The following is an 11,196-nucleotide window of genomic DNA, read 5'->3' on the forward strand; positions in this document are numbered from 1 at the left end:
CCAACAAGTTGGCTACGAGACTTTTTTAGTCTTCTGTTCGCCTACCCATATAGTAGTTAGCTCTTTATCAGTAATGTAGGACCCACATGTCTCTTACCGAGTTTCTTGTTTGTTGTGTCAAAGCTAACTATAACGTTACAACTCACTTTTCCTCTCTCCTACATATAAACATTTAGCCAACTTACAACCTGTTATTATAGTTGCTCTTATAACTAATCATGAACTAATTAGGTTAAAAATATTCATCTCACAAATACCTTTTAAACTGTGCAATTAATTATTTTTTAACTATATTTAACGAGTGAACATGAAAATTTTTGGACCTAAATGAACATATGCAAAATCTCTCGAGACAAACGCCCAGCCCGCGCACCCCACATGCCAAAATTCCGGCAAAATTTCCACGCGCCTCGCCGTCGACGAAATTTCAGACCATCCCGCCAATTCACCGATCCGCGCCACACGCCACGTCACCGATCCGCGTATCATCTCAAGATCCCCATCACAACCGTCCATTTCCTCCCCATCCAACGGCAGCCACCTCCCCGCTCCCTCCTCCCGTCCCCTTTTAAACCCCTCCCCATCTTACCCCAAATCCCACCCCAAGCACCGCCGCCGCCGCCGCCGCCGCCTCCAAATCCCATCGCGTTCCACCGCATCGTCGGCGGCCATGTCCGGACGCGGCAAGGGAGGCAAGGGGCTCGGCAAGGGCGGCGCCAAGCGGCACCGGAAGGTCCTCCGCGACAACATCCAGGGGATCACCAAGCCGGCGATCCGGCGCCTGGCGAGGAGGGGCGGCGTGAAGCGCATCTCCGGGCTGATCTACGAGGAGACCCGCGGTGTGCTCAAGATCTTCCTCGAGAACGTCATCCGCGACGCCGTCACCTACACGGAGCACGCCCGCCGCAAGACCGTCACCGCCATGGACGTCGTCTACGCGCTCAAGCGCCAGGGCCGCACCCTCTACGGATTCGGCGGCTGATTGGGTCAATCTGGTTCCCCTTCACCCCGTGGTGCCCCCTCCCATCTCTCCCTTGTTGTCTGGCCGTGTTCACAAGTCTTGCGGTCAAGAAGAAATTAGGATGAAAAACTCGTGAAATCCAACTTGTTTAGCTCGCCATCTGGTTATCAAACTGTGAAGCAAATGATGTTTGCATCTGTGGTTTCAATTGACTCATTTTCTGTCCTATTATATGAACCTATTCTGATATTGACCAATGGTTTGTGTTCGCCGTTCTGCCGCATCTTGAGTGATTTGATAGCTAGAGGCTGAGTCTGAACGTCGTTGCAATGTTGCATATTGGCTGAAACGGGTTACATGTAGTGCAATTGATTTTTATCATAGCTGAGCAGGAATAACGATGGCAATGCAAGTTCTCAGTTCAGGCGATGGTTGAATCATACTCCAATTTGATTCAGTCCCACACTCCCACTGAACTTGATTATGCATCACGTTGATCTTTCAGTTTCATCTTATAAGTAAAAATAAGAGTGCTAGCAAGTTCAGTGGGGCATTCACTTCAAATGCTAGCAACATTAGTCGCAGAATTAATGTCGTAGCTTTGAACAGTAGACACAAATAACAACCGTCTAGTATACATTCTTTAGATGTACAAAAAAATTAACATAGTACACTACAATGCTTCAGTACAATCTTTCTTTGAAACCTACAAGACACAAGCACGGTGAACACACCACTGCACATCATAAACTATCAGGCTAATACCCCCCAAAAAAGAGGAACAACCAAATTTAGGGCCATGATGCACACCCTCTGAACCATGAACGTATATGTATGTACACAACAAACTCTTCCATTTTACAATATGTAGACATGCAAAATTCCGCACATTCCTATCAAATATACGCTTACACACACCGCTGCAGAAAGGAAACGAGAAAGTGCTAAACCCTCTGAGAAATCAAGTCTCTTGGTTCTGTAATTGATTCACAGTCCAGTATATGTAAACCAAGAACTGAAAAGTGCACGCTAGCGCGGCGGGTTAAACCGCCATCACGAGGTGAAGGGAACACCGGTGTCATCCGTCGAAGGCCGCAGCGCATTGATCCTGATAACATATTTCTTTCCAATTGAGATGCTGCTGCCCTCGGAAGCCATATGCAAGTCATCTGAGCCACCATACAAGGTAGAAGAACCCTCGTCCTCATAAGCGCTGCCGATACGACCACCGCATTTGCGGCAGAACAACCTCGTCCTCTTTCTGAAGAAACCCCAGGATCGCCTTGAGTGGAAGTACGGCGTGCAGCTCACCTCATCGGTTTGCGTGAACCGGCTCTCGTCGACGGAAAAGAACGAGATCACACCTTTCCTGATCTGCTTGCCATACTTGGACCCAATGTTTGCGGTGTTGCGCGTCGAGGAGCTCAGGTTTAATGCGTAGCCACAGTACCCACAGCTGTTAAAAAGAAGCAAATAACACACACCATCAGAAATTGACTCTAAACCCTCTCACAAGCGATGCTACGTTGTACCATGCTACCGGTGTTCAACACGCCTTCGTAAATCGTAATCCCAACGATTATGTTTTATAGTAGAGTTGTTAGTGTCAAACCGTCGATTCAGGTATGAGGATGTAACTATCGGCAACCCAATTTAACTTCCAAATAATATAGGAAAAAATTGCATAAATGACACTCCAAATATAGTGTCACATTCAATTCATATGATGACATGGCTGCATATATACGGGTGGATATATAGACCGAGTAAAAATACCCTTCTCTGAAAAAAATGGTCTGTTGGTAACGACAATTCAATTCAATCGAGCTGATCGAAGTTGGTGTGCTTTCTGATCAGTCTAGTTTGAGCCTTGAGCCATTAGCAACGACACCAATAACTAACGGTCAAAGCGTACTGAAAAGCAATAAAGAAATCTCAAGATCCACCGGTTACCATCTACACGCAGCAACCGAATCCTCGTACCAAAAATCCCTAAACAAAACCTCATACAAATCGAATTTGTAACAGGGCTCTAGCACCCAAGAAACACTCTTCTAAGTATACTAATCAAGACGAAAGATCCAAGCTCTAGGAGACTAGGGGGGTTGATTCTTGATTTGATCCAAGTAGGCGAAGGAGAGGGAGAGGGAGCGACGGGAAGCGCGAACCTGTAGGCGACGTCTTTGGCGGAGTAGCTGCTCTCGAGCGTCCTCACCATGCTTCCGTAGGCATCGGATCTGGATCGATTTGGGCGAGAAGAGGGGGTGGAAGAAGTAGGAGTAGAGGAGGACGAGAGCCCAGCGGCCAAGGGTGGGCGACCGCGCCGCGCTGCGCTGGCTCGGTTTCTCTCTTTTCCCTTGGTCGCAGGGGAGGGGGAGAGGGAGAGGGAAAGGGAAAGTGAAAGGCGAAGCTAGCAATTTTCTCCGGGGGATGAGATGGAGCTGAAGCTGCCTGACGAGCGAGACGCCGAGACGGAGACGGGTTCGGGTCGGTGCGGTCGGCAGCGGTGGCATGGATGACCGCGTTTTTTTGAGCCTCGGTCGCGATCCGCACCACGTGTTCTGCTTGGGGTTGGTTGGCTGCACTTCAGCGTTTTCTCCCGCTGATTTAAGCCAATAGGAGAGCATGCCTAAAGTCGCATTCATATATTTATTTAAATAATTATCTAAAGAATTTACCGTTTGTATTTCAGCTGATCATTTATATTAAATCCAACTATATTTTATCAAGATAGGTTAACTAAACAATTTTCTTGCAACATATACTATTCAAGAGATAGTTTCGTATCAACTTCTCTCTAAATAGAAGATGGCTAAAATAGAGGATGAGTTGGAGGACATGCTAAATGTTTATTTATTATGTGTCCTCTATTTTGTTGATGAAATATGAGACGAATGAGCTAGCAGTCATGTTTTAAGGGCACATATAAGCGTGTTTACCTGTTGACTATGTAAGTTATCACGTAAATAAATACAATGGTAGAAAGGGAATTTCAGAGTTGACTCTTACTCCATCTGCCAAAAAAACCAATTCTCCGGTTTCCGTGTTCAACGTTTGACCATCCGTCTTATTTAAAAATTTTTAGGAAATTAGAAAAAAATTAGTCACACGTAAAGTACTATTCATGATTTATCATCTAATAAAAACAAAAATATCAATCGCAAAAAAAATTTAAATAAGACGAAGAGTCAAAAATTGTAGGTAAAAAGTGAAAAGTTGGTTTATTTTGGGACGGAGGGAGTAATATTTATTAAAAAAATATTATTACATTGGGTTGATAAAAAAGGAAAGGAGAGTAATAAAAATCATTTTGTTGCATTGATAAAAATCATATTACTCCACCTTTGTGCATGCCCTTATGAGATAATAAAACAATCCTGGTTCAATGCCTTCAGAAAGAATATTCTTTTTTTACATACGTGTAGAAGGAATGATACTCTTATTGTCATTAGTTTCTGTTTGGTTACAAAGTTTATGAGGTTTGGTGTGGAGGTGTAATGGTGTATACCTCTTGTAATGCTTGTTTGTAATAACTTTTCCTTTTTTATATATAAATTACACTGCAGGGCAATGCCTGATAGTTCTTCTCCTAAAAAAATATGAGTTCTTTGTTACTGATCTGAAAGATAATAATCAATCCTAGATTTTACATTTGAACGTGCTCTAAACCCACATCATAAAATATTTTATGGCTAACACTTTTGTATATACACTCTCAATAATTTAAAAGTTAATTTTGAAACAAAAAACTTTTAAATCAACTCTCAGATAAAACCTAAAGTTTAAATTTTAGCAACACCTTTTAAAGTTGAAAAGCAAATAATAGGACAGGAGGACTTCGTAAGAGCGAGAGAGGTCACTCGAAGTCTACAAACCATTCCACACAAAGACTTCGATGAGGTGCCAAGGATATTTTGCTAATATTTACATCCTGGACTTATAAATGCATAACATTTCGGACAACTTTGATTAAATTTCTAAAATTTTCAGTACCAATTTTATTTCAAAATAAATTTATTCTACCATTTTCGTACTTTGCCAAGCAAATCTAAGCATAGCAATTTTTTTAACTAAGCATGATAGGAAACACATAAAAATAATAAAATGTAGGAACCAAAGTGACTTTTTTTTTAATTTTAGAGGAAACGAAAACACATAAAAGAGTCGGTCCCTTTGTTAGCACCACAAGAAACAAACAAAGAAAAACTCTATGAAAATTTCCACTTATATCAACTTACAAGTTTTTTTATAGGGATCAACTTATAATTTTCCATACTAGAAACAAATCAACTTGTTTCTTGTAATGGATTTTATAGGGTTCAACATATACGGAAGTTTTCCTACATGATCAAGTCAAAAATCCTCTGAGTCCTGAAGATTTCTCAAATCATCGAGATTTTTTGAAGGATTTTTAATATGAGGTACAACCTTTTGAAAAACTTTATTTGTGTCTATCACTGCTTGTCTTTTACCTAAACTTCACCCCAATGGTTATCCCGGTAGTTTTTTTTATGTTTTTTCATTAAGAGGATCTAAGGTACCAACTACCAACAAATCTAAATCATATGTTTTTATCATCTTGTATTTAAAAACATTATGTTTCAAAGTATTCCTCAATATTTATATTTGAAAAGAGTTCTGTGTATAATTTAGATACTTGTTTTGCTTGATGCTATGAACACTTGTGATTCCATTTGTAGTGGCAAAGAGGAGGAGAGGGGGGAAGGAAACAACGTATTTGTAGATAAAAAATAATTTATAAATAAATTTTATATATGTTCAAATTCAAGGCTAAAAAATAAACCATAATAAAAAACTCTAAATTTACTCCAAATTTAAAATTAAAAAATAAATTCTGACATACAACCATCAACAGAAGCTAAAAGATCCGGTGGACCGCTAGATAAAAGTATTAAGGAGGCTGTCTTTCTCTGTGCAATAATATTTTAAGGAGCAATTGGCCACTTGATGCAGATCAAGGAGAAAACTATTAACGGGGCACTCGATGTGATCGCTCCTTTTCTTGTGAGTACTGTACAATGAACGATTGATTACGCTCCATCCTAAAATAATTTTACTTTTTATTTATCTCACGTGTAGCAATGTAAAAGCAAAAGGATTATAGCATCTTCCATTTAATCAAATCTCAATATAATTATCTCTTACTTTATCCGGTCATAATACATTTATTTTTTTCACAAACTCTAATAGTTCAATTATGGAAATAAATTTAATTTAAGACAAGCGATTATGGATAAAAATGCTCTTATTTTAGTATAGACGAAGTATCAAGCAAGCATTGATACGAAAGATTCATGTGGGCTTTGATATCAAGAAATATCTGAAAGAGCTCCAATAATATCTGTACAAATAATAAAGCTAATTTTCAACTAAGCTGTCCTGTTCAATCAGAAAATAACTGATAAGTAGCTTTCATTGAGTTGAAACTCTATTAGTATATCATAAAGAAGAATCTCCTATGCTAAGTGCAATATTTCTTTTTGTTGAAAATGACCCCACGAAAATTTTGAAAATATGCCACCGTTATTACTCCATCCGTAACACGGTGTGTTTTCAATTTTGAACTTTGATCAATTATTAACTTAATAACATTTAGGATTTCCTAACAAAATCGATACCGTTGGATTGACGTTCGAAAGTGCTTTCAGATTTTTGTAACCGTAAGCAAATACTAGTATAATAGAAACTCACGACTAAATCTTGTTTGTAATAGTTAAAATATGTCATGTCCTATGCTCCCTCTATCGAGAAAAATTAAAATCTTCAAGATGAATTTAGATATAGCATCTGTCCAAATTAACATGTATAAGTTGATTTTTAAAGAACGAGAGTGTTTTTTAGGCTGATTGTTTGTCTTATTTAGAAAAAAATAAGACAAACGATGTATTTTGTAAATAAAAAACTAATCTATACTATTATAAAAAACGATAACGATTCTGTCGGTCTTTTTTTTCGTCCGTCGTTGACGTCACCTATACGTCATACGTCATGATGACGTCAGCAGCAGCAGCGTTCCCGCCGAATCCCTTTCCTCCACGCCTCCCGTACGAGCGCACTCTCCGCGCGATGCCAAAAACTGCATGCGCGCACATTCCTCTGGTTCCAACCAGGTCCACCCGTCAGTGACCGAACTGCTTTCACGAGTGCTCCTCCCGCTGTGGCGTACTGTACTCCCTACTGTAGACCCCACTTGCCAGCGACGCGGAGTTGCGCGCGTGCCTCCACTGGTGACCGGGCTGCAATGCTGCATGCATTCGCTGGGCTAACTTGGACCGTCAGCCATCTTCGCTCGTCGCCTGGGCTGGCTCCAGCCAGCTTGCCACTGAGCCGAGGCCGAGCCTTTGGCGTGCATGCGATCAGTAGCCAAACCAGCCACCTGGCTTGTCCATGCATGTGACAATTGACACACTGAACGTATCGTATGGCAATGTACATGTGCTCCTCCTCCTCTTCTTCGTGAATTATTTCTTCGAATGCTGTCCGTCCATAAACTTGTCACCCGGTCACGAATCTCAACTTCTTCCGAGTTTAGTCCTATTCTACCGTTGACCTTGACTGACCTTTAATCCCTTTATAAAATAGAGCGTCAGAATTAAAAAAAACACTTTCACCATTTTTCCATCACAAAATAAATCAAAACAATTGTTGGTTTCACACCCTCGCTCCCTCTCTTTTCTCTCTCCAATCTCATCTCATTGTAATCCATGTAGTCATCGTGGTCACGGAAGCAGACCCGCAAGGACTGCGATGGAACCGGTGCGCCACTGCCGATGGAGCGAGAGGTGCTATGTTCCATCTGTTTTCCCACACTAGCCGCTGGAAAGACCACCCATCTTATTTAATTTATTTGTGATATTGAGCATAATTAACTATTCTTAATTATAATGTTCACGATGCAACATATGTTTTCCAAATCAGCTGTGATTGCAAACTTTACTATTCCTGACTCAACACATAATTTATTTTTAAAACTTTTTTAAAATTTATTTTAATTTGTACAATTAAAATTAACTTAGTCCGACACACGTGCATTTTGCTAGTTTATAAATAAAACTTATATACAAGACAGGGTTGACAAATAAATTATAATAGAAACTATAAAATTTAATCTAAATCTAAAATTTAAAATATAACACAGATTTAAGCTGAGACTAACCGCTGATTTGTTAATCTCGGATGGGCTGTCATGTCAGCCTGTCAACGAATTCCACCGTTTATCCGGGGGAAGCCGAAGCTCGCCTTCCCCTCCTCTCCTCGACGACGACGCCGCGGGGGAAGAAGACCGACAGCCAGTCCGTCCCCTAGTCGCCGTCCCCTCCCCCCCGCTCCCGCCCCTCCTCCCGGCTCGTAGGCTGTCCCGGAGCCAGCCCGTGTCCGGCGCGGCGGCGGCGCCGGCGCCGGCGCCGGGGGAGGAAGATGGCGGCGGCCGAGTTCTTCTCGCCGGAGGAGGCGGAGGTGGGGCCGGTGCGGCAGCAGCATCCGGGGCAGGCGGCTTTGCGGGCGGTGGTGGGGTGGCTCGCGTTCCTCCTCCAGATCCTGCTCCAGATCGTCCGGGGCACGCCCTCCTCCTGGGCGCAGCTCCTCTCCTTTTTAGGAATTCGGCACCCTCTCCTCTCCACCTCCCAGGCCCAGCCGTCGCCGTCGGTCGCCTTCGTGCAGCTCCCCTCCGAGGCCCCCGCCGACGCGTCGGCCCCGCCGCCTCCGCCGCTCAAGCGGCTCACGGTACGGACAAAAATAAGTTCATTTGTGCATCTTTGGATTGAGCTGTGTATTGTGTTTAGTCTATTCACTGTTCAGGAAACCATGACAGCTTCTTCTGTTGTCTGTTGAGTGATAGGAAAAAAAGCTACTGTTACTAACATAGAAACTTTGTACTCATTTCACATGTGTAGTAGGCTTGTTTTGAGGTGGAGTGAGTGCCTGAGTAATATGATTTGTTACCCACTTGCACATGAACTACAAATTGATACTAATATTGAACTGTCATTGACATCATAGTAGACTTAGTTTCTATCTTTATTTGTAGTTTTTCATATCAATTCCCCCTGAGTAAATTTCACAAAACCACATGTATTATGTACCAAGTTTCAGAAAACCACAGGGTTTTTGGTATGTGGCAAATAACCACAAGTATTATGGTCATATAGTTTCATAAAACCGCACTTTTGACCAAATATGAGTTATAAAATTACAGGGAAAATTATATCAGATTTGTAAGTTCTTTTAACATATAAGTTGCAGCCACCTAACATTAATCAGTTTATTTTGCTATAGTACTAAGTTAAATTCGTTAATAGTGTGGTTTTGTGAAACTCTTGATTTTATGTAACTTAGACTATAATACATGTGGTCCTATGAAATTTACTCATTCCCCTTTCATGAACTTATGTTCTTTTACCTGTGTAATGTAAAATCACATTATTGGGATTGCTCGACTCCAGGTAGTGCTTGATTTGGATGAGACTCTAGTTTGTGCATATGAGTCATCAAGCCTTCCTGCTGCATTGCGTGCCGAGGCTATTGAAGCAGGATTGCATTGCTTTGACATGGAGTGCATATCCGCTGAAAAGGCAAGTAAGCTGCCATCCTTTTATTTTTATAATCCGTTAAAATCCAGGAAGTTGCTTATGAGATATATTGTTATAAAGGACGCTGAGGGAAGACAGAGGGTGAACCATGTCACTGTCTTTGAGCGTCCTGGTTTGCATGAATTTTTGCAGAGAACTAGCGAATTTGCTGATCTTATTCTCTTCACTGCTGGTTTGGAAGGTTTGTCACCTGAATAGTTCATACTGCTTTCCAACTAGAACCCAGTTGAATTCACCTCCATTTAATGACCTGTGCTTCCCCCAGGGTATGCAAAACCATTAGTTGACAGGATAGATGCTCACAACCGATTGAGGAACCGACTCTATAGGCCATCAACTGTTACCACGTAAGTTATTGTTATCACTTATGTGGATTGTCAATGATGGACCTTTTTTTTGCTTGACATCAATTAGTATCTTAATGAATTATTGTCTTGCTCACTGAAATATTCAAATGTGATTTCGACTAATTTTAGTGGGATGATTTTTACAAGCACAAGCTTGAATATTGCAAGTGCTTCTCACCTGTTGGTAGCATTTATTCATGCCTATACCTATTTTTGTGAAGCTGGTTCTTGTGTTGATGTTTTTGGTAACTCATATGGTGTTGATCACAATGTGTTCATGTGTTCCTGGTTTTTGTACTAGCTTGATTTCAGATAGATACATATTACCTATTCATTAGCTGCTGCATTAGCTGAGCTGTTCAGTTTTTTGACACTGTTATATTCTGAATTCCAGGGAATACAGAGAGCATGTAAAAGATCTTTCTTGTTTGTCCAAAGATTTCCGCAGAATTGTCATTGTTGATAACAATCCATATAGTTTCTTGCTGCAACCCTTAAATGGAATACCTTGCCTTACATTCTCAGCTGGACAACCTGTTGATGATCAGGTAAAGTTACAATTTAGATAACTCTCCTTTTTGTTCTGAACTTACAATTTCTGGTGTACTAATCCACTGGCATTCTCAAACATTTTAGCTTATGGGAGTTATATTTCCACTCCTCAAGCACCTTTCTCTCCAAAATGATGTTAGACCGGCATTGTATGAAACATTTCATATGCCAGAGTGGTTCCAAAGACATGGGATCCCACAAATTGATCAGGCAGCATAAGTTTGGTCAGCAGGGCAGGATTATTAGGCGAAGGCTCAAAAGCTGCCTACACCTGTACATAATTTATTCATCCGGGCCCCTCCATATGATGAACCCATCGTTCAACACGAAGAATGCAGATCAGTGCTTGTATCGTAAATCTTAATATATCGTTGTATAGCAACCATTTATCGCTGACAGTTCAGATAATCTAACTGAGAATTATAAGGATCTTTGAGTTCCTGAAGTCCTGTAAATTTTGATCAAGGTTCTACAGCAATTGTTTAGTAGCATCTGTGACCCCCTTCTGAATCCATGCTGCGACTTGCACTTGTTCCTGGTTTGGACATGGTTCTCTTGCCTGGAGTAAATCTTATTGTCAGTCCTCATGTATGTACACCGTTTGTTTGATTTCACATTGAATCTTTGATCGATCGGTGAGTTTGTGCTAATCTTAACAATTTAGTAGCAACATAACAAACAAATATCCATCGACACCGCAAGAACGTAGGGCAGTGTCTTCAACTAC

At 41.2% G+C, this 11,196-nt stretch overlaps 3 protein-coding genes across 4 annotated transcripts; 2 read left to right on the plus strand and 1 right to left on the minus strand.

Annotated features, from left to right (window-relative positions):
- Positions 1–597: 597 nt before the first annotated feature.
- On the plus strand, positions 598–1,218 carry LOC102716041 (histone H4). Its single transcript, XM_015837140.2, has one exon. It carries the CDS (start codon positions 671–673, stop codon positions 980–982), a length of 312 nt encoding a protein of 103 aa, XP_015692626.2. The 5' UTR covers positions 598–670; the 3' UTR covers positions 983–1,218.
- A 352-nt stretch (positions 1,219–1,570) lies between these two features.
- Positions 1,571–3,375, minus strand: LOC102717991 (uncharacterized protein At4g08330, chloroplastic-like). Its single transcript, XM_006654462.3, has 2 exons — positions 3,130–3,375; positions 1,571–2,417 (listed from the first exon to the last, which is right to left on the minus strand). The coding sequence occupies exons 1-2, from the start codon at positions 3,177–3,179 to the stop codon at positions 2,015–2,017; spliced, it is 453 nt and encodes a 150-aa protein (XP_006654525.1). The 5' UTR covers positions 3,180–3,375; the 3' UTR covers positions 1,571–2,014.
- Positions 3,376–8,201: 4,826 nt separating this feature from the next.
- Positions 8,202–10,960, plus strand: LOC102716321 (CTD nuclear envelope phosphatase 1 homolog). Of its 2 annotated transcripts, XM_006655329.2 has the most exons (6): positions 8,204–8,704; positions 9,424–9,552; positions 9,631–9,751; positions 9,836–9,917; positions 10,312–10,465; positions 10,554–10,960. In XM_006655329.2, the coding sequence occupies exons 1-6, from the start codon at positions 8,399–8,401 to the stop codon at positions 10,686–10,688; spliced, it is 927 nt and encodes a 308-aa protein (XP_006655392.2). In that variant the 5' UTR covers positions 8,204–8,398; the 3' UTR covers positions 10,689–10,960. The 2 variants fall into 2 exon arrangements, with proteins under 2 accessions (XP_040380420.1, XP_006655392.2); XM_040524486.1 differs by having other exon boundaries at positions 8,202–8,704; positions 9,424–9,751.
- The last annotated feature ends 236 nt before the right edge of the window (positions 10,961–11,196 follow it).

This window comes from Oryza brachyantha, chromosome 5 (genome assembly GCF_000231095.2).
Source record: "Oryza brachyantha chromosome 5, ObraRS2, whole genome shotgun sequence".
NCBI classification, from domain to species: domain Eukaryota; kingdom Viridiplantae; phylum Streptophyta; class Magnoliopsida; order Poales; family Poaceae; genus Oryza; species Oryza brachyantha.